Raw genomic sequence first — 23774 nt, 5'->3', positions numbered from 1 at the left:
AGCAAACAAATACCTTTTGAAGCCACTGAAATGTGTTTTACCTATACCATAGTGTTTACTTTTGACCATCGAGCAATTGTGTTACCAGGATTAACTTAAGAAGAGAACAACATTAACATAATTATATTAATATGTGCATACTTCCGCCAATTGTAAACAAGAAAGCTGTTTAAAATATGATCAGCATTTTCTGGTTCATTACATTACATTACTACATGTCACGCTTTTACCCAAAGCGACTTACATACACTCAATACTGTGGGCAATCCCCATTACACACATTACAGCACCAGCAGTTAGGTTTTGACATGATTCATTGCTAACATTAACAACACGCTTAAAGCCAATTTAAGGTCACAGAAATGTGAAATTCATTATTTGTATTCTGGCTAATAAAGGAAGATACATTTGCAGGTAAAGATTGCTCCATTCTTTTGTATTATAGTACCAAACAGTTTGGGGAGTTACGGATTTTTAAAAAGGATGTTCAAAGTTTAAGCAACTTCAAAAACACTCCTACATCTACTATAACACAACTTACATTTATTTTAAAAGTTTCCTGATATAATATGCCTAAGTATTTAAACTTGATCCCTCCAGTTTGTAATGGTTGCTCCTGTAACAAGAGTGTTTGATGGATGTAGTGAAACAATGCATAAAAGTCCATTATGAATGTCTCCAAAGTAGACCAGTTTAAGAACCGCCTCTTATTTGATGAATGTGTAAGCATACACACTAAAGGAATTGAAACTGAAACTTCCTGTGATCCTGCGCTCTGTAGCAAATGATTAACTCTTACACTTTCAGAATTGGGATTAGATTAGATTCCAAGGACGTAGCAACATGTTTAAAGTTAGTCTGGATTCCTGAAAGGGATTCTTGGAAGTGATCAAAACCTAATTTCTCATTTGCTAACTGCCATATTTTAGTGATAGTAAAATGATTTATCAAAAACATATATTTTTTTAGAATAGCTGATTATTCATTATAAAAAGTTATTAATACCATTCACATTTCAATATAAATGCATCATTTGTAATGCATCCAAACACGTATAGGGCTGTGTCTCTAGGACTTATCCTACCACATTGTTGTTGCCATTTATTTAAACATGCATGTATCTTTTGGATTTGTGTAGACATAAAAATACAAGCTGCCATTTTCCACATTGATAAGGGCAGAGGGACCATCTTAAATACTGTGCACACCAGCCAATTGGATGCTCCACGTCATAAGTGATGAACACCCCCTCTGCCTGTCAGTCACTTCAGCAGGAAGAGCACAGCACAGAGTTGGGCTGTAAAAACATCCGTCCTCTACTATACACTTCATTTCAGAGAGCTTTAGAGAGGAAGAAGCAGAGCGACACTCTCAGAGAATCAAAGGAACACATTTGTCCTGAGAAGATTTACAGTTTCTCTTCTATATATTTTTTCCCCGGGAACAGAAAACTAATGTACACCAAGGAAACAAAACAGATCAATTAAACCGACTATTTACAAGGCGCTTAACATAAAACAATCCTGTACCGCTATAGTGTCTGTGCACTCTTACACTTGTGACACTTATTAAAGGAACACCTATTAAGATAATGCAGTCCAGTAAAACTCCCCACACATTCTTTTTACAAAAAATAAAGATTTAGGGTTTCTTGACAACTCAAAAGGTGTAAAGAGTATATAATTAGAAATATAAATAGCATATCTATCTATATGGCCAACATTTCCAGAACATTTGTCAGAGCTACAGGTTGTGGTTTGTGGCTTTCTTCAGGGTCAACAGTTGTTGACATTGACAACAAGCCATGCCTTGTACTTTCACACAAACAGTCAGATATAAATGCATTCACACTGACAACCAGATGACACATGGAAACTTCAGCGCTGCTGTGGTTGGGCTTCACACTGAGGTGTGAATACAAAGGGACGCTTACCTGTATCATTCTATAAACCTCAGGAAGCTGGGCTTGCACTGCTGATATACTTTTGTTTGTTTCAAGTGGAATACCACTAGTCACACTATGTGATGATCCTTTTTGATTTAACGTTACTGCAAGTTATTGCCTTGTATCTGTAGTTGCAGTTAGTCAGGGGAGGTGCCCATCATTTCCTGGTCCAACTCCGTCTTTCAGCAAAGCAGGAATTTGAACCGTGATCTAACATGGCGATAGAATTGCTGCCTATCTAATTGAATGTTTAATGAATCAATACAGTTAGATTGTAAATTAGATAGATGCTTTTGCATCTTTAGAAATAATCTTGAGATAGAAATGTTTTTACTTTAAATGAGCAGGTGTAAAACTAAAATAATGATGAAGCATGCTGAAGGCTCATGTAGCTCTCACTTCACTTCACTTCCTGTTGAAGCCCATAGTTCTGAGTAACAGCCTTGATGCTTGGTCAAAGGGTGGAGAGATGGCCCACCACAACGCATGACTCTCAGTGTATCTGTTGCATGTGGCTTTGCTTCTTGTTCGGAAGCAGAAGGTCTTTACAAAGGGATGTCAGATCTGACGGGTGGAGTGCTCGATTCAATGAAGTACTTTACTTCTGACTTTCTATTTTGTATTTAGAACAACAAACATTGTCTTTTGCAAAGAAATATTAATTGTGTGTGAATCACAAAATATTCCCCATGTGTTTTGTCAGCCATGCTTCGGTCTCTCCCTCTTAAAAGCACTTTGCAAAAATGAAACATTACATGTATTCTGTGTAAAATATTATACACCACTTCTTTCTCAGTGGAAATTGTCCACAGGTTTAACGATAACATGGTTATTTGCAATACAAATGGCCTAGTCCCTTATGTCACTGGCTTTACTTTTGCTTTTCCTGCTATAATGGATTGAAATGTCTCTTTTACACAATGCAATTGTTCGGGTTAACGTCCTGATCTATTTGGGAGCATTAGAGAATCACAAATGGTCAAGACTGGTTGTAGGACTATAGGGTTTACAGAAATACAGGATGCACAACATCATATACTGTTAGGGCAAAAAAGGAACAACATTGAGTCCTCAGTGAAATCTAAAATAAATGAAGGCATGCTTTGGAGTTCACTGCCAATAAAGCAAGGGAGTTTTTGGGGTTTAAAAACAAAAAATCAGTGATACTCTACAATATTGTTCAACTTGAGAAAATGACAATGCTCTACGTTACAGAGAGCACTATCTCAACACATACTTTAACCTGTAAGTTCTTCACATCTCTTGGTTTTGGTGATGTTTCCTCTCACCTCTCCCCCACAGCTTTCTACCACCTACACTGTGGCTATTGTTTTGTTATGGAACAAAACAGCTAGCATACATAGAGTGAAATATACAGCATTGAGCAACTCCAACAATGTATTTGTTGTGTGGAGCCATCCAACTCACTGCTGTTGCTCAGTAAGTATATCCAGTGTGTAAACCAAACATCTTATTAAGCTCCAGAATTAGTTTTCTGTGACCATATGGAATCTGCAAGTACTTGATAAAAACAGATGTGTTTGCTAGCTAGCAGTCGTCATGTTCCCACATTGCTTTCCTTTTGTCTGTTGAATAGAGTGACACTGAAGTAATGTCTCTGTGTGTGTTTTTTGGTTCTCATGCTGGTATGATTAAATACACATTCGTAAAATGTGTCAATAGGGTTTGCTGTTTGAATAGGTCCTGTACTTCTTAGCTAAGCACCCAAAACTGAAACAATATTTTATTGTCTAGATAAAGGGGCTTCTTTGAACAAATAAAATCTTAGAACATAGAGATTTCTGATCGAAACAAAATGGTCCACAGGTTTTAAACGTAGGGGGGAGGTAATTGTATACATTTCAGCCAATCACTACAATTGCTACTTTGTAGACGTTGATCTTCGTGTGAACAAACCTTCATTTGGGTGGAAAGACATCAGTCGTGCGAGAAGACAGAGCTGCACCACAATGATCGGTCAACTGGCTGCTTTGATTCTTCTTTCTACGATGTGTAAGTGCTATTCTTTACTCCTGTATGAAAGACAATACCATGTGATGATCTTAAAGATGATCTCCTCCAATAAACCTTTTCTTTGTCTTTTTTCTTTAGCTCTGATTGGATCGGCAGAGGATCCTCACCTGATCTCTTTGGCTGTGGTAGAAGTTGGTGGAAACTTTACTTTTCAATGTCCAGTTTTGGATAACGAAGGCAAACTACTTTCTCTGTTCAAGCAGTCTCTTGGACAAATGGCCCAGCCAGTCTTTAACGTGATTTTTGGCAAACTAACAGTTACTGAAGCTTTTTTAGACACACGGTTCACAGCAACAAAAGAGGATACTCATTATCTTTTCACAATCAGAAATGTCAGAAAAGAGGACGAAGCAACATATTTCTGTCTCACTGGATCGACGTATTCACTGAGTTTTGGAACTGGCATCTTCTTGGCTGTGAAAGGTAAATATCTATTACTTTCAGTTATTGTCAAGTCTCATGTCATACAAATAATTTATATAAATGTTATGTTTTCTTCTACTGAATCACACAGATCAGCAGAGATCTGTCTACGTGAAGCAAAGTCCGAAGACCAAGTCAGTCCAGCCCGGCGACTCAGTGACTCTCCAGTGTTCACTCCTCTCCAAACACAAAGAAAACGCAGATCAGTGTCCAGGTGAACACAATGTTTCCTGGTTCAGATCTGGATCAGGAGAATCCCATCCAAGCATCCTTTACACTCACAGTGAGGAACAAAAGGAACGCAGTTGTGTCTTCAGTCTGTCCAAAACTATACACAAGTCCTCTGATACCGGGACGTATTACTGTGCTGTGGCTACATGTGGACAGATCCTGTTTGGAGAAGGAACTACAGTGGAGACAAGTATGTTTTAAAGTCTATTAAAATTATATTTGTATGTAAATGTATATACATATTAAGTGTATAGAGTGGATAGAGTGGGTACAGTCATTAACTACAACTATATTTAACAATTATTTAATTGAGACATCAATTATAACTGATGAATGAACCTCCATTCAACATGCATTATGCAAACATTGAAACTCATCCCTTCGTAAGAATAACTTTCCTCCGATTATATTTTCCATACAGACTTTAAGAAGCATTTATAAATACAGTGTTCATTGTTTCTTTTATGTCTTAATCTAAAATACAAGTTGAATATACTTCAGGCTTAATGTCAAATTAAAATATACTTTTTTATGTGATATTTCGGTACCACTTTACAATAAGAATACCCTTATAAAGGTTTCATAAAGGGTTTCTAATTAGGTTATTAATTAGGTTGTAAACACTTTATTAATCATTAACAACCATTTATAAACCAGTTCTAACAACAAAGGCTCACTATTTGGCAAGATGACTAAGCCTTATATTGGCTAACTAGCGTACTTTGTCTTCTTCATCAGCCAGCATCCTTGGTATCTGTTGTTCACTGAGTTGATTCCCCCCATCCATCTTGATGTTTCTTGGCATCTCTTTATGACCATTTATTTACGAGTTACTAAAATGTATAGTTGCCAAAAGGGAGCCTTGTTGTAAAGTGTGAAACACATTCCCATTTATGAATGAGTTACTACCATTTATAACAAGGCTTAGCAGTACAGATAAATGTGGGCTCACTATTTGGCAAGCAACCGGTCACAGGTGCCCTGTTTATCTCATGTCTAATAAAATCTTATTAAGGATTTATAAAGTGTTCACAACCTAATTAATAAATGAATTACAAACGATTTGTAAACCCTTTATAAGGGTAGTCATATTGTAAAGTGGTACCGATGTTTTTTTTGCGGTGTATGTCTTACATGTAAGACTTCCTTTGTTTCCTTATTTAGGAGTTTCAGAAACAGAACTGAACCCAGTTGTCCTTGTGCTTGGAGTGCTGTTGGCCTGCTGTGTGACTGTGATTGCCTTTCTTATTTTCTATGGATACCGAAGAAAATGTTGCCAAAATTGCAAAGGTAGGCTCAGCACATTATACTTTAGTTTCAGTTATGCTTTTTTAGGTGGAACCATAACGATCTAATCATCTTGAAAAAATTACTTGGCTGTGAAAACAGACAATGATTGTCAGGATGGGAGTTTTCACAAGACGTTGAATTGACTCCAATAAATAATGAAATTATGGAAAATCCATCAATATCCAATCTTTGGCTCAACATAGTGTTTGTGTTTCTATTCAATAAACGAGATGACGGTTCTAGTAGTCAAATACCTTTACCTGTGTAAAACCACCATGGCCGCTACTACTGACTCAATAATATCAACTCTAGAGATGTTTGTTTGTTTTTTGTGTCATAGTGTTACATAATTGTAAACCTGAGGTCACTTAATCTATTGTTTTGAATGCAAAATGAATATATATTATTACATTTATTGTGTGTAATACAGAATATCATATTGCAACAGGAATTATTGAACATTTGATCCCAGAAGTACACATTATCCAGGTAGCCTTGAGAACATGAAATGTTCCCTTACTGCTTAAAGCTCTGAAGGAGTTTATTCACAACAACGCTGACGGTGAATTGAGCACATTATAAAAAGTCAATGTGTCTAACCAAATAGGAAACAACTGAAAATGTGAAAGTGTTGGATCCTCAGTTTCCTCCAATGTGAGGGTGACAATAATCATGGGTGTATACTCTGAAACCCTGTTTTACATTCAAACAGGAGCAGTGAGTCCTTCCCATCATCTTGGACCCGACATGTCAACTGGGGGTCAATCAAATGACATGGTAAATATGTGGTGGTGTGCTTTTTATTTGTTCAAGACACAGATTATAATCAAATTATAAAGTATAATATAACCAACTGATAAGTAGCTAAACTTAATGTAAGTTATGTATGCCTGATAAAGAGTGACAAGGTATAAATATAATTACTGATGGCTGAACATTTGACAATAGAAAGTGTGTAAAGATCACTGCAAAGCCATCTCTACTCTAGACTTGGTCTATATGTTAAAGTCACCTAATCGCCAAAAAGTTTGTCATTGACGCACGTTTTGTTTTTAATTTTGCAGGATGAAGAAGCGAAGGCAGTGACTTATGCATCAGTGGATTTCTCAACAAGGAAAGTGAAAAGAGGACGGAGAAAGGAGAGAGAAATTCCAAAAGATTGTATGTACTCTGTTGTTAGATCAGATCACTACAACCAGCCACACCCCTCTCTATAGCCAGAGATTCGTGTTGCTTTCTGAATGCGTTGATACAGGAAGTGTGCCAGCATTACTGTAAGGTGTCATCTAGGTCGACATGTCTATGGAACTGTTTGCTTCTGTTTTTTGTTGACATAATAAAACTTGATATTTATAGTGTCCCCTAATATTGAGTAACTGTATCTTCACTCAACTACTACAACATACACAGTATGCCTGTGAATTAGGTGTTAGCCTCCTTAAATAAACAATGCATGGATTTAGTCCTTCATCCAAGTCTGCGGTGAGGGACTCTGGGCAACACATCGGTCATCCAGTTGAAGGATAGTTATCTTTCAACTGATGATCGATATATATTTATGGTTAGAATAAAGATAAAGATTTGTGTTAAAATCATAATGTGACAATATAACATAACAGCCAAAACAACGTAATTCGAGCAACTAGCATAAATCAATATTAACCGCCCGTAGCGGACTTCCTTTTGTAACAGGCGTAAAGTAAATGTTGGGTTTTGGTTTCACTTAGGAAACAAAAATCATAGTACTAAGTCACTTACGAGAACATTGAACGTCAACGTTTCCATTAATTACAGACACATACTATATATAATTCAAGTTCTAAATGGCCTTTGATACTGTTAATAACAAAGACAAAGTCATGAAAGAAGAGGTTTTCTTCTCCTTTTCATTCACAGACATTTGTTTAAGACATTAGACCAAAAACCTTTTGTCCGCTGCTTTCCCTACTGCTGCAGGGGAGTAGTTTCTTACTCCGTGATAAGAGCAGGTCAAATAAATTACAAGTTGCATGAGACATGATCTGGTCCTATACATTCGTTGAGTGCTGTTGTGGTTCAAATTCTTTAGTTTTATGAAGTTACTACCCTCAAGTGGCCCTTGTGTGTTTTGTTTATAGTCTTTCACATTTACTTTGTGTCGATACCTTTTAGTGATGGACGGAGCCACCAAACATCTTTAACGTCTGCCTTTTGGGAAAAAACATTAACCTGATAAAAAGGCTTTCTGAATGGAGGAGAAAGTCAAAACTCCACAAATAATGAAACTTCGGACTTCATGTTGAAAGGCAACATTTTATTTAATACAAGACTATTGCAAAAGCTTTTAAATGTAGGGTTGGCAAAAAAAACTTGTCTGACATTGGATACATGGATACATGATGTATTCCAGAGTCGAATATGAGCCCTTCAAACTACTGTACTGCCTGAGGTGAACAAGGGGAAACACATTACTCTTAAATATAATTTAGAAAGATTCTTGCAAAACATACATCTGAATGTTGCCTTTTATTTCCCTGTAAATGTGGGTGAACAGACACCCACTTGACAAAACAATTACGAGTGGAAAGGCGGGCATGGCTGTGGTTGGGCTGCCAAAATAGGGTGTGCTTTCAAAGTCACATTTCCTTCAATGTCATTCGTTATAAAAACTTACCTTTCCATTACTACAGTATTTTAGTCATGCATTGACAGTGAAGGTGTCTTTAGTGCTGTTTTAAAGTGTGTGTGCTGTTTGACTTTGTACAGCTCAAATAACACATGAAGAGGTGAATAACGTTGGGCACGTGTTCCCAGAGTCAGACGTAAACAGTATCAACTCAGAATCACTGTGTGATGGCTCTTTTGTTTTTCTTTGCAATGTGATTTACATAAAGCCGACAAATACTGTGTTAAAGTGAATGATTAAACTAAAATTAGATTTATGTTTCCTTGTGAAACACTTCCCTTCTTGCACTTCTAACCTCATTACATATCCTGTAGGTCTCTTCAGAGGAAACAGATTTTCCTCTCTCACTGTAGCTGTGACATGTGAATTTACTCTTGCTTTGAAGTAAAACGCCTAAATGCTTTGAGACTAGAAATAAAAGTTATGGACACGAAATGTTTTTCTCGTAAATTATTTGGCAAACATTCTGCAACAAAAATGCATTTAGACAAAACTAGCTCTATTACTAAGTAATGCATTACTGCCCAACGCAGCACCAGACCTACATCATGTCCTAAAGGTACTGACATGCACACACATGTACAGTGAGCTTCAATAGCAAAATGCTTTCGACACGGACAAGAATAAAAGTAGATTCCCATTGCACTGGAAATTCTGTACACTGTTGTGACAGGAAGTTTGTCTGTCAGTTGTTTAGTCGTCTTTTGTGTGTCTGCTGCGTATCAGTAAGTCACAACATGTCACATGGTGCTTGGTCACACAGCTTTTCAATTTCATTGAAAAGGGGACATGATCGAAGGTTTGGTTAATCGAGGGTCGTGGTCTGCCATTCAGCCAATCACAATCACTTCTACTTTGTTAACCTTGATGACTTTAGGGTAAATGTTCCATTTGGGTGCGCAGACATCAGCAGTGCAAGGGAAGGGCTCTGTGGCACAATGATGGGAAGACTGGCTGCTCTGTTTCTTCTAAGGACATTGTGTGAGTGCAACTTTACTTACTACTGAAAAATGAGTACTACTATATTCGAAAGGTTGTATTAAAGTTTAGACACGTTTAAATATTAGTATTACTGTATTATCTTATCAACTTTCATTGTCTTATCTTATCAATCATTGTTTTTGTCCTATTGTCTCTTTTTTCAGCCCTGATTCAAACTGCAGAGGTTCCTCACCAGATCTCTTTGACTCTGGTGGAACTTGGTGGTAATTTGACTCTGACATGTTCAGTCTTTACAAATGAAGCCTGGATGGTTTACTGGTATAAGCTGAAGTTTGGATATATGTTTCAAACAGTTGCGGCAGGAATTTTTGACAAAATACAACTTCAAGGACAATTTAACAACTCAAGATTCAACATCACACAACGGCATACTCAGAATATTTTAAACATCAGAAATGTCACAAAAGAAGATGAAGCAACGTACTTCTGTCAAGCAGGGTCGGTATACAAAATGGAAATGATTTACGGCACACTTTTAGTTGTGAATGGTAAAGTATAGTAATTTCAATTACTTAATTTACTACATTGTAAAATCCTTAAAATCAGTTACTTTATTCTTAATGTTTGTCCATCACACAGATCATAAAAATCTGAAGAAATCTATCTACGTGAAACAAAGTCCGAAGACTGAGTCAGTCCAGCCCGGCGACTCAGTGACTCTCCAGTGTTCACTCCTCTCCAAACACAAAGAAAACGCACATCAGTGTCCAGACGAACACAAAGTGTACTGGTTCAGATCTGGATCAGGAGAATCCCATCCAAGCATCCTTTACACTCACAGTGAGGAACAAAAGGAAAGCAGTTGTGTCTTCAGTCTGTCCAAAACTATACACAACTCCTCTGATACCGGGACGTATTACTGTGCTGTGGCTACATGTGGACAGATCCTGTTTGGAGAAGGAACTACAGTGGAGACAAGTATGTTACGTCTTATTTAAACAAGTACGTTTTAAAGTTGAATTCTGAAATCTTTAGTACATTTTGAACATTAATGGTAGTCAGATATATTGGATAAATATTGATAGATGTCAATAAATGATAGATGCTAGTTTGCATTTATTCATGTTAGGATAAATATTTGTTTCTAAATATCTATCTGCATAAGTCAAGTTGCATCTTTCAGTCAAACAGATTCACAGCTCTTTGATATTTTAAATCTTGGTCCAAGTAGATACACTGTTTTGTCATGCACTTGAAAAAGTTGGTGCAATAAAAAAACATGTCCTTAAACAGAAGGCTCTTTTTGACCTTAATGTAAAGTAATGATTGATCGACAAAGCCAAATACATTCTCCAAATATGACAGTATTTTTAACAGACAATATTGACAGAAATGTAAATCTCTGAAAATTGGAATGAGGAGTTAAGTGTCTATTTTTCAAATTCCAGGATCAAACCTGGACGCAGTTGTCCTCGTACTTGGAGCACTGTTGGCCTGCTCTTTGACTTTAATCGCCATCCTTGCTTTCTACGTAAATCGAGGAGTTTGTCGACACTGCAAAGGTAGGTTCCTAAATCATACAGCAATGTATGATATCTGCCCATGTTCTAAATTGTAGGAATGTAGTTTTATTGTAACTTCGGTTAATTTTACCCAGTAATAACAGGCCCAACATCACATTCGGCTTAAACCCAAGCACATAACATTCATACACTTTGTGTCTCCTACAGAGGCCTTTTTTATGTTAATTGTTGAATCATTTTCTTCCCAAGCTTCCCTCTTTCTAATCCTCATCAAGCAAGTATAAGTATTCATTTAACAGTTTAACCCAAAGGATATACATTTTGAGCTTTCTGTAAAATGGTTGCGAGTTTGAGTCCTGGGTTATCTCAACATCCTTTCAAATATCTTCATTTGTCAAAAGGGGAAATTCAACTTAAATACTTAACTCTAAATAATATTCTCTATGCAGACATGTCATGTATGATGTCACCATACATGTACTCAACATATTCTGTGAACTCATAACTACAGTTTCATGTAGTTATATTTCAAAATGAAATCCAAAAGTAAAAGTCCTACAAAAGGGTAAAACTCCAGACTCTACTTAAAAATTCAGCGACAATTGAACAGTTGAACTCCATCTAACATTATTTAACTCTTTCTGCAGTAGCAACGTGTACCACCCGTAATCCTAGAGCCAACGAGGCGGCAGTGGATGAATCAACTGACCTGGTAAATATATTTGTAACTTTGAAACTATTCACCAAATGTGGAGGCAAAAAGCATCCTTGTACATTTTCTGACTTTAGACTCAATCATTCAAAGACTTTGTTTGGATTAAGTGTGTTTCATTCTACAGGCCTAATATTAAAGGAATGTATGTTTAATAGATGATATGATTTTCAGGATGGAGACGAAGAGGCGGTAAACTATGCAGCACTGAATTACTCCACAAGAAAAGTGAAGCAAAAGCAAGAGTTACCACAGGAGTGTGTGTACTCCGCTGTGAGAGCAAACCACACACAGCACCACGCGCCCGTGTGAGCTTTAGCTTAGCTCAGCTTTGCATGTTTTTAACAAATGTTTTGCTATTGATTACTTTGCTTTATATTTTGCTTTTAAAAAGCTGGTTGTTGATGTGACAAGCACGAAAGAACACTGCTTGTTGCACAGGCATGAGGAGGCGACTGAGAATGCCTCAAGTTGAAATCAATAAACTTTTCAAACATGTGGTTTAATCAATGTTCATCAAAAAAACAAGGCTGCATATAAGAGACTACACACATGTACATTTTATGACTGTGCATTGTTCTTCAATCTGAATTTAAATAAATGTTGGTATACTTGAGCCAGAGTAGCCATGTGTGTTGTACTGTGGCTCATGTGCCTTTCTATGATCAGGGCCTCGCAGTGGATGCAAATAATTGAAAATGTGTATATTGAAAAGTATAATGTCCACCAACTTCTACCACAGCCAAAGAGATCAGGTGAGGATCCTCTGCCAAAATGTTTACATTCTATTTTTATATGTGGAAAAATAACCTAAAGTACATGAAACAGGAATTGTAATACTTTACTAACTAACTGGCTGTAATGAAATAAGAAGTGTATTTACCTTCAACTCTTATGTCAGTTTGTGTCATGAATATGATGTGAAATACTATTATAAACAGAAAAACTAAAGAGACAATATCACACAATACATTTTCTGTTCCATACTGTATATTTAGTATTTATTTGTTGCGTGGCCTTATCACCAGAAATCCTCAACTAGCAAGCAGTAATATGTTTGTGATTCATTGTCTTAACATTGTTTTATGCGATATTTTAAGATTTTGCAAATGTTTCCACACACAAATAAATTAATGTGCATAATAAACATGTTGACTGAAAGGCACATAGTCATAGATACGCAGTTCATTTAAAAATATGAATCATAACAATAGGACTTAAATTGATCAGTTTGATTAATCTACATTTGGAAAGTATTTGTTACACTATTACACAACAATAGAGAAGCTGCCTATGCGGAATATAATGGACTCCTCGTGATAACCTGCCCACTCTGCCTGTCAGTCACCTGTAGCAAACATAGCAGACAGAGGAGAGCTCTACCACATGGTATTACCTTTATACATAGTGGAGAGAAAGGCAAGAACAGCGCACCACTTTATTAAAGATCCTTAAGTGTTTTTAAATGAATAACAGGAACACCGACTGCAGTCAAACTCTGGCATTAGAAGTATTACTAGAAGTGAGACCCCATCATCCCAGCCACAAACTGTTGTGTCTGCTGCCGTCTGACAGGCGGTGACGCAGCATCAGGTCTGAAGCCACCAGACTCAGAGACAGTTTCATCCCACAGGCCAGAAGACTGCTTAATGCCCGAGCTCTGTTAAGTGCCTCCATAACCTAAAGCATGCATCTCTCTACATCTTACACTTGATTTATCTTAATGTTAATCACAATAAACAGTATTTGATTTTTTCACTATTTAATTGTACATGTTTATAGACTCCTGCATTTACTTGGTCACTTTCAACATTCTCTGCATTATTTAGTTTATTGTTTTTATTTTATTTCTGACATGTATATAGTTTACGTCATAAGCATTACTTGCCCATTGGTCTTAACATAATCTGCACTATTCTACAGTTTCTTCTTGCACTTAATTCGTTTTTGTCCTATATATATATATATATATATATTATGTTGCGTTGTTGGAGGAGCTTGGGATTCAAGTTTTTCATTGCCATATCTACACTGGAGCATTGTAGGCTTAGAAGAAGCCTCAAAGCAGACCTTACCTTGGGTTCCTCAGCCTTTTTGGAAATATTCAAATTTTACAGAGCAATGCTGTTGCTTCTAACAAGAGAAATCATATGCTTTGGACCATCTACTCCTTTCTTTGTGTGCACAGCACTGCCTGCATTTGGCAAGCTGATAGAAACAGATTGACATGCATTCACAGTCACTACTGACAGACAAATGATGCATGGAATCTTAGGGACTTCAAACTAAGGTGTCAACAGAGAGGGGCTTCTACCTTTCTCACTCTGTGTTTTAGCCTCAGGAAACTCGGCATGCACTGCTGATTTTAAAAGTGGAATAATAAAACATTTCAGTAAAGGGTAAAGTCATGACATGACTGTATTTTTGTCAAGTGCAGGACTTAAGTTTGCCAGATAATCAACACAAATCTGTCTGAAAGCTTTAAAAAAATCTGCTCCGATGCGCTATTAATGCAGCACTTATAGCAGAGTACTCTGGCAGATGCATAAGAGTAGATGGTAGCCTCTTTCTCTTGGTACTTTTACTGAGCACATTGAAAACTAATTAGCAGTTTCTTTCAACTTCCCCCTCACTACATATCGATTTGAACCCAATAGTCAGGTGTGTTCTGAGTAAACAGCGTTGGGCCTGTATGTCAGTGTAGCCGTTGCATGTGGCGTTGCTTGTTCTCACACCAGACATGAAAGGGCTTTACAAAGTGATGAGAGGCTAGAAGGACGGAAGTTTTCAGTTGCCCCCCGCCATTTCTTCATGCTTCATTTTTAGACATGTTTTATAAAGTTGTCGTGGCTAAAACACGGACATGCAATGGGTAAGTTGCAGTTCATGTTCAGTATATTAGCAGCTGAGCCACTGCCCCTGCCATGTATTTCAGTCACAATCTCCTATGTACCACATTTCACTGCAATTCCTAGTGTAGTGATTTCACACAACACAAAAATATTCGATGTACCTATGCGCTATATGAAAAGTGGGGTATTAAAAAACTGACTAGGATACATCCTATTGAAACATTTGTCCAGATATTTCACTCTGGATCAATGTGTGGTCTAACCGGCAGACCCTTGCCCCAATTGCTGCTGAAATACTCGTTTCATATATACATAACTAACAGCATGGGTTAATGTTAATGGTCAAATGAGGGACATGTTGTGTATTTTAAGAATGATTTGTGAACAGCTTTACCGTATTTATGCACATATTTAGGTGTAGAATATCACCATTAATGCTATAACAATTTGCGTCATGTAACCAATGTACTTTTATTTATTAAAAAAAAAAGGTTATACAATGATTTTAAGCAGATTGGACATCATTTCAAAATGATATATATTTTTTGTTTCCAGGTTATAACATTTCTCCAATTTCTGAAAGTGAAGCAACATATTTACAACATTGTAAGTGTGATGGAAACTTCTGAAGCAATGGAGACGAAACTCAGAGAGACACTGGCTGGAACTATATGATGGCAAACACTGATGGTTTATTATGGAGTTACGGCCGGAGAACTGACAAGACGTGTTGCCACCACGAGGTGACACAGCGGTTGCCAAACCAACTCTGAAGATCTCTACCCCAGACCCATGTATTTAGCTGGTTCTGAGAGAATAATCAATATTGAGCATAACAAGATAAAACAGGCAAAGCACTAAAACACCTCTATCAGCTGACGCCAACAGGCAGGAATAGGGAGACAAAACACTGAGAGCACAGCAGCCCAAGGTGCAGGCCTGTGCTCATTGAGGGCAGTACAAACTGACTGGGTCAAAGTTATGGGCCTAGGAAGATATATCCCCAACAGTAAGCTTTAATCAGAAAGTCCAGTATATTGTTAGTCCATCACTGAATACATGACATCGGTGTAGATCGTCTCTCCCTCTGCTGATTTTGTATTCTTCCTGTTTGCTCTGCCAGTTTTCCTCTTCGTGAAGCTGGGTGCAGAATACATTATTGAGTCCTCATCCCTCTGCAAAAAAGTATGGAAACATTATTGAGGTGGCAAAAGTTATGATTTACATGTAGAAAAAATGAGTCAACAACTTTTTTCAGTCACATCTTCTCTTTTTGACCGTACCTGCTGCCTCTGCTGATCACCGCTGGCTGGTACGGGATTTGTTTGCAGAGAAACAGAAGCTGTATTATGAAATAAAATACATTTGATGACATATGATGTAGGTACAATTATACACATTTGTAATGTAAATATAATGTAAAAATGTGAGCTTTGCCCAATGACTGATTGATTGAGGTATGAGAAACTTCTTTTACCGTTGCAACAATCACAAGTTTTCATCTCGATATTATGAATCAGGAAGGCGATAACAATCAGACTTATAGCAAAAGGAGCAGCTAACAGAAGCAGAATTACGATGGCCTGCTGATCCCACAACTTAGGTGCTAAAATCATGGAGAAAAGGAGAAAATGTGAACAATTTAAAGTTTTTTTGACAGTATTACAATGCATGACAATTGGATTTTGGTTGATAAGGGTTTCTACCATATTCAAAATGAATGATTATTAAAGATGTGTAAACGCTCTGCAGTTACCTTCAATGTCCAGTTTTGTTCCATTTCCAAATAATATCTCCCCACATGTGGCCACAGCACAGTAATAAGTCCCAGCATCAGAGGAGCGGAAGTTTTTAGAGAAGTTGTAGATACATTTCCGTGGAGAGCTAGCCTCAGGACTATTCTCACAATCATCTCCGCTGTTTTTATGGGTGTAAATGAGACTGGGATGAGATTCATCTGATCCGGCTCTGAAGCAGTACACTCTGGTTTCTCCTGGACAAGTTCTGCTCTGAGATTCAGAGAGGACTGCACACTGCAGAGTCACCGAGTCTCCTGGAAGGACCGGATCAGACTGATGGCCTTGAATAATGGCAGTGATATCTGGTTCAGGGCCTGGAAATGATAAATATATAGATAAAGTATACGTTTTTAAAGAAAGGTGAAATCTACGTTTGCTGTATTTCATTTCAGAAATCAGAAATCATTCACACATTTCCCTCTGAGGTAATTTATAATGTGTGGGTAAATACAAAAGACAAAAATAGTAAGCTACCATATTAAACAAAAGGGGTTTAGTACATAACACATTAAGAAAGTAGTAAAATACAATTGTGTTATGTAGCAGACAGTAATAACAAAGATAAACAGTATAAATGATTTACCTTTAACTCTCAGAAATGTCGCATTCAAAAATGTCATGTCAAGTTTGTTTACTTTTAGGCAGTAGTAAACTCCAGTATCGCTTGGCTCTGTTTTTCTTATTTGCAGGAGAAAGGTTCCAGGCCCTTGTTTTGCTGTAATGCGAGTAGTCTTGTTAACACCATCATAATCAAAAGATAATGTTCCTCCCAAGACTTCAGGGACGTTTCCAGGACCATGCCTGATCCAGAACATGTATGTTGGATCCAAGGATTTCTTGCGTGAACAAGTCAAAGTCACATCATCCCCAACACCAACAGTGTTTGTCTCCAAGATCTGATCGTGTGTGCATCCTGAAAAATATAATAAACACACAGATGATTGCTTTGTGATACATTAAGAGTAATTAGCACCCTGCTGAATCATTATTAGAACATGACAAATAATATAATATATCTCAAGTCTAGATACTTACGCCCCACTCCAAGCATCAGCAGTAAATAAACTATGATCAGCATTTTCTGGTCAATCCACTCGTAGCTGCCGGTAAATTAAATCGTATTTGAGTAGATTTGTCTTAATGTAATCATATGAAGTGGGAGGTTACAATTTTAGAGCAACCTGATTGGCTTCTCCTTATTTCATTGTACCACCACAGTGGAAATAATATCACCCTTTGTTCCAACCTAAACACATGAAACAAGACCAAAAGCAAGCTTCTGTTTTTATGTTTGATGTTTTTTTTTCCTTTAACTGGCACAGAGCGTAAACACACAAAACAGAACAATCGAAAAACTATCTTGATTCTCTTTTCATGGCCAGATGGACTTTTTTGATGGGGTGAATATTGCTGCTGTCCAGTATGATAAACACATGAGTGGCACATTTAGGCTGTCTGAGGAGCTAAGCAAACAAATACCTTTTGAAGCCACTGAAATGTGTTTTACCTATACCATAGTGTTTACTTTTGACCATCGAGCAATTGTGTTACCAGGATTAACTTAAGAAGAGAACAACATTAACATAATTATATTAATATGTGCATACTTCCGCCAATTGTAAACAAGAAAGCTGTTTAAAATATGATCAGCATTTTCTGGTTCATTACATTACATTACTACATGTCACGCTTTTACCCAAAGCGACTTACATACACTCAATACTGTGGGCAATCCCCATTACACACATTACAGCACCAGCAGTTAGGTTTTGACATGATTCATTGCTAACATTAACAACACGCTTAAAGCCAATTTAAGGTCACAGAAATGTGAAATTCATTATTTGTATTCTGGCTAATAAAGGAAGATACATTTGCAGGTAAAGATTGCTCCATTCTTTTGTATTATAGTACCAAACAGTTTGGGGAGTTACGGATTTTTAAAAAGGATGTTCAAAGTTTAAGCAACTTCAAAAACACTCCTACATCTACTATAACACAACTTACATTTATTTTAAAAGTTTCCTGATATAATATGCCTAAGTATTTAAACTTGATCCCTCCAGTTTGTAATGGTTGCTCCTGTAACAAGAGTGTTTGATGGATGTAGTGAAACAATGCATAAAAGTCCATTATGAATGTCTCCAAAGTAGACCAGTTTAAGAACCGCCTCTTATTTGATGAATGTGTAAGCATACACACTAAAGGAATTGAAACTGAAACTTCCTGTGATCCTGCGCTCTGTAGCAAATGATTAACTCTTACACTTTCAGAATTGGGATTAGATTAGATTCCAAGGACGTAGCAACATGTTTAAAGTTAGTCTGGATTCCTGAAAGGGATTCTTGGAAGTGATCAAAACCTAATTTCTCATTTGCTAACTGCCATATTTTAGTGATAGTAAAATGATTTATCAAAAACATATATTTTTTTAGAATAGCTGATTATTCATTATAAAAAGTTATTAATACCATTCACATTTCAATATAAATGCATCATTTGTAATGCATCCAAACACGTATAGGGCTGTGTCTCTAGGACTTATCCTACCACATTGTTGTTGCCATTTATTTAAACATGCATGTATCTTTTGGATTTGTGTAGACATAAAAATACAAGCTGCCATTTTCCACATTGATAAGGGCAGAGGGACCATCTTAAATACTGTGCACACCAGCCAATTGGATGCTCCACGTCATAAGTGATGAACACCCCCTCTGCCTGTCAGTCACTTCAGCAGGAAGAGCACAGCACAGAGTTGGGCTGTAAAAACATCCGTCCTCTACTATACACTTCATTTCAGAGAGCTTTAGAGAGGAAGAAGCAGAGCGACACTCTCAGAGAATCAAAGGAACACATTTGTCCTGAGAAGATTTACAGTTTCTCTTCTATATATTTTTTCCCCGGGAACAGAAAACTAATGTACACCAAGGAAACAAAACAGATCAATTAAACCGACTATTTACAAGGCGCTTAACATAAAACAATCCTGTACCGCTATAGTGTCTGTGCACTCTTACACTTGTGACACTTATTAAAGGAACACCTATTAAGATAATGCAGTCCAGTAAAACTCCCCACACATTCTTTTTACAAAAAATAAAGATTTAGGGTTTCTTGACAACTCAAAAGGTGTAAAGAGTATATAATTAGAAATATAAATAGCATATCTATCTATATGGCCAACATTTCCAGAACATTTGTCAGAGCTACAGGTTGTGGTTTGTGGCTTTCTTCAGGGTCAACAGTTGTTGACATTGACAACAAGCCATGCCTTGTACTTTCACACAAACAGTCAGATATAAATGCATTCACACTGACAACCAGATGACACATGGAAACTTCAGCGCTGCTGTGGTTGGGCTTCACACTGAGGTGTGAATACAAAGGGACGCTTACCTGTATCATTCTATAAACCTCAGGAAGCTGGGCTTGCACTGCTGATATACTTTTGTTTGTTTCAAGTGGAATACCACTAGTCACACTATGTGATGATCCTTTTTGATTTAACGTTACTGCAAGTTATTGCCTTGTATCTGTAGTTGCAGTTAGTCAGGGGAGGTGCCCATCATTTCCTGGTCCAACTCCGTCTTTCAGCAAAGCAGGAATTTGAACCGTGATCTAACATGGCGATAGAATTGCTGCCTATCTAATTGAATGTTTAATGAATCAATACAGTTAGATTGTAAATTAGATAGATGCTTTTGCATCTTTAGAAATAATCTTGAGATAGAAATGTTTTTACTTTAAATGAGCAGGTGTAAAACTAAAATAATGATGAAGCATGCTGAAGGCTCATGTAGCTCTCACTTCACTTCACTTCCTGTTGAAGCCCATAGTTCTGAGTAACAGCCTTGATGCTTGGTCAAAGGGTGGAGAGATGGCCCACCACAACGCATGACTCTCAGTGTATCTGTTGCATGTGGCTTTGCTTCTTGTTCGGAAGCAGAAGGTCTTTACAAAGGGATGTCAGATCTGACGGGTGGAGTGCTCGATTCAATGAAGTACTTTACTTCTGACTTTCTATTTGTATTTAGAACAACAAACATTGTCTTTTGCAAAGAAATATTAATTGTGTGTGAATCACAAAATATTCCCCATGTGTTTTGTCAGCCATGCTTCGGTCTCTCCCTCTTAAAAGCACTTTGCAAAAATGAAACATTACATGTATTCTGTGTAAAATATTATACACCACTTCTTTCTCAGTGGAAATTGTCCACAGGTTGTAACGATAACATGGTTATTTGCAATACAAATGGCCTAGTCCCTTATGTCACTGGCTTTACTTTTGCTTTTCCTGCTATAATGGATTGAAATGTCTCTTTTACACAATGCAATTGTTCGGGTTAACGTCCTGATCTATTTGGGAGCATTAGAGAATCACAAATGGTCAAGACTGGTTGTAGGACTATAGGGTTTACAGAAATACAGGATGCACAACATCATATACTGTTAGGGCAAAAAGGAACAACATTGAGTCCTCAGTGAAATCTAAAATAAATGAAGGCATGCTTTGGAGTTCACTGCCAATAAAGCAAGGGAGTTTTTGGGGTTTAAAAACAAAAAATCAGTGATACTCTACAATATTGTTCAACTTGAGAAAATGACAATGCTCTACGTTACAGAGAGCACTATCTCAACACATACTTTAACCTGTAAGTTCTTCACATCTCTTGGTTTTGGTGATGTTTCCTCTCACCTCTCCCCCACAGCTTTCTACCACCTACACTGTGGCTATTGTTTTGTTATGGAACAAAACAGCTAGCATACATAGAGTGAAATATACAGCATTGAGCAACTCCAACAATGTATTTGTTGTGTGGAGCCATCCAACTCACTGCTGTTGCTCAGTAAGTATATCCAGTGTGTAAACCAAACATCTTATAAGCTACAGAATTAGTTTTCTGTGACCATATGGAATCTGCAAGTACTTGATAAAAACAGATGTGTTTGCTAGCTAGCAGTCGTCATGTTCCCACATTGCTTTCCTTTTGTCTGTTGAATAGAGTGACACTGAAGTAATGTCTCTGTGTGTGTTTTTTGGTTCTCATGCTGGTATGATTAAATACACATTCGTAAAATGTGTCAATAGGGTTTGCTGTTTGAATAGGTCCTGTACTTCTTAGCTAAGCACCCAAAACTGAAACAATATTTTATTGTCTAGATAAAGGGGCTTCTTTGAACAAATAAAATCTTAGAACATAGAGATTTCTGATCGAAACAAAATGGTCCACAGGTTTTAAACGTAGGGGGGAGGTAATTGTATACATTTCAGCCAATCACTACAATTGCTACTTTGTAGACGTTGATCTTCGTGTGAACAAACCTTCATTTGGGTGGAAAGACATCAGTCGTGCGAGAAGACAGAGCTGCACCACAATGATCGGTCAACTGGCTGCTTTGATTCTTCTTTCTACGATGTGTAAGTGCTATTCTTTACTCCTGTATGAAAGACAATACCATGTGATGATCTTAAAGATGATCTCCTCCAATAAACCTTTTCTTTGTCTTTTTCTTTAGCTCTGATTGGATCGGCAGAGGATCCTCACCTGATCTCTTTGGCTGTGGTAGAAGTTGGTGGAAACTTTACTTTTCAATGTCCAGTTTTGGATAACGAAGGCAAACTACTTTCTCTGTTCAAGCAGGTCTCTTGGACAAATGGCCAGCCAGTCTTTAACGTGATTTTGGCAAACTAACAGTTACTGAAGCTTTTTTAGACACACGGTTCACAGCAACAAAAGAGGATACTCATTATCTTTTCACAATCAGAAATGTCAGAAAAGAGGACGAAGCAACATATTTCTGTCTCACTGGATCGACGTATTCACTGAGTTTGGAACTGGCATCTTCTTGGCTGTGAAAGGTAAATATCTATTACTTTCAGTTATTGTCAAGTCTCATGTCATACAAATAATTTATATAAATGTTATGTTTTCTTCTACTGAATCACACAGATCAGCAGAGAATCTGTCTACGTGAAGCAAAGTCCGAAGACCAAGTCAGTCCAGCCCGGCGACTCAGTGTCTCTCCAGTGTTCACTCCTCTCCAAAAACAACGAAAAGCGCAGATCAGTGTCCAGGTGAACACAATGTTTCCTGGTTCAGATCTGGATCAGGAGAATCCCATCCAAGCATCCTTTACACTCACAGTGAGGAACAAAAGGAACGCAGTTGTGTCTTCAGTCTGTCCTAAAACTATACACAAGTCCTCTGATACCGGGACGTATTACTGTGCTGTGGCTACATGTGGACAGATCCTGTTTGGAGAAGGAACTACAGTGGAGACAAGTATGTTTTTAAAGTCTATTTAAATTATATTTGTATGTAAATGTATATACATATTAAGTGTTATAGAGTGGATAGAGTGGGTACAGTCATTAACTACAACCAATTTAACAATTATTTAATTGAGACATCAATTATAACTGATGTATGAACCTCCATTTCAACATGCATATGCAAACATTGAAACTCATCCCTTCGTAAGAATAACTTTTCCTCCGATTATATTTTCCATACAGACTTTAAGTAGCATTTATAAATACAGTTTCATTGTTTATTTTATGTCTTAATCTCAAATACAAATTGAAGATACTTCAGGCTTAATGTCAAATTAAAATGTACTTTTTTATGTGATATTTTGGTACCCACTTTATAATAAGAATACCCTTATAAAGTATTCATAAAGGCTTTCTAATTAGGTTATAATTAGGTTGTAAACACTTTATTAATCATTAACAACCATTTATAAACCAGTTCTAATGTAGTTTTCATACATCAACAAAGGCTCACTATTTGCAAGATGACTAAGCCTTATATTGGCTAACTAGCGTACTTTGTCTTCATCAGCCAGCATCCTTGGTATCTGTTGTTCACTGAGTTGATTCCCCCCCATCCATTCTTGATTGTTTCTTGGCATCTCTTTATGACCATTTATGTACGAGTTAATAAAATGTATAGTTGCCAAAGGGACCCTTGTTGTAAAGTGTGAAACACATTCCCATTATGAATGAGTTACCTAACATTTCTAATAAGGCTTAGCAGTACAGATAAATGTGGGCTCACTATTTGGCAAGCAACCCGTCACAGGTGCCCTGTTTATCTCATGTCTAATAAAATCTTATTAAGGATTTATAAAGTGTTCACAACCTAATTAATAAATGAATTACAAACTATTTCTAAACCCTTTTATAAGGGTAGTCATATTGTAAAGTGGTACCGATGTTTTTTTTGCGGTGTATGTCTTAAATGTAAGACTTCCTTTGTTTCCTTATTTAGGAGTTTCAGAAACAGACTGAACCCAGTTGTCCTTGTGCTTGGAGTGCTGTTGGCCTGCTGTGTGACTGTGATTGCCTTTCT

General features: G+C 37.1%; 2 protein-coding genes across 2 annotated transcripts; one reads left to right on the top strand and one right to left on the bottom strand.

Annotated features, from left to right (window-relative positions):
* Positions 1–3846: 3846 nt before the first annotated feature.
* LOC117453742 (uncharacterized) lies at positions 3847–12891 on the top strand. Its single transcript, XM_034092704.2, has 12 exons — positions 3847–3958; positions 4058–4402; positions 4494–4823; positions 5798–5923; positions 6636–6700; positions 6988–7084; positions 9492–9569; positions 9734–10078; positions 10170–10508; positions 10979–11092; positions 11701–11765; positions 11940–12891. Exons 1-12 carry the CDS (start codon positions 3916–3918, stop codon positions 12075–12077), a joined length of 2085 nt encoding a protein of 694 aa, XP_033948595.1. The 5' UTR covers positions 3847–3915; the 3' UTR covers positions 12078–12891.
* A 2231-nt stretch (positions 12892–15122) lies between these two features.
* LOC117454290 (uncharacterized) lies at positions 15123–17512 on the bottom strand. The gene is made up of 6 exons (XM_034093469.2): positions 17452–17512; positions 17000–17329; positions 16374–16730; positions 16095–16223; positions 15901–15959; positions 15123–15792 (listed from the first exon to the last, which is right to left on the bottom strand). The coding sequence occupies exons 1-6, from the start codon at positions 17492–17494 to the stop codon at positions 15658–15660; spliced, it is 1053 nt and encodes a 350-aa protein (XP_033949360.1). The 5' UTR covers positions 17495–17512; the 3' UTR covers positions 15123–15657.
* Positions 17513–23774: the final 6262 nt, after the last annotated feature.

The sequence above is a fragment of the Pseudochaenichthys georgianus genome, chromosome 10, assembly GCF_902827115.2.
Source record: "Pseudochaenichthys georgianus chromosome 10, fPseGeo1.2, whole genome shotgun sequence".
NCBI classification, from domain to species: domain Eukaryota; kingdom Metazoa; phylum Chordata; class Actinopteri; order Perciformes; family Channichthyidae; genus Pseudochaenichthys; species Pseudochaenichthys georgianus.
Note: the sequence above shows the minus strand (reverse complement) of the source record. Positions and strands in the feature narration are given on the sequence as shown.

Excerpts from the sequence above, each read along its gene's own strand:
- LOC117453742 (XM_034092704.2), top strand. The coding sequence starts at position 3,916 with ATGATCGGTCAACTGGCTGCTTTGATTCTTCTTTCTACGATGT. Across the intron at positions 5,924-6,635 it reads ATGTTGCCAAAATTGCAAAG|GAGCAGTGAGTCCTTCCCAT; the intron begins GTAGGCTCAGCA and ends ACATTCAAACAG. Across the intron at positions 10,509-10,978 it reads AGGAACTACAGTGGAGACAA|GATCAAACCTGGACGCAGTT; the intron begins GTATGTTACGTC and ends TTCAAATTCCAG.
- LOC117454290 (XM_034093469.2), bottom strand. The coding sequence starts at position 17,494 with ATGCTGATCATAGTTTATTTACTGCTGATGCTTGGAGTGGGGC. Across the intron at positions 17,330-17,451 it reads GCTGATGCTTGGAGTGGGGC|GATGCACACACGATCAGATC; the intron begins GTAAGTATCTAG and ends TATATTTTTCAG. Across the intron at positions 16,731-16,999 it reads GACATTTCTGAGAGTTAAAG|GCCCTGAACCAGATATCACT; the intron begins GTAAATCATTTA and ends TATCATTTCCAG.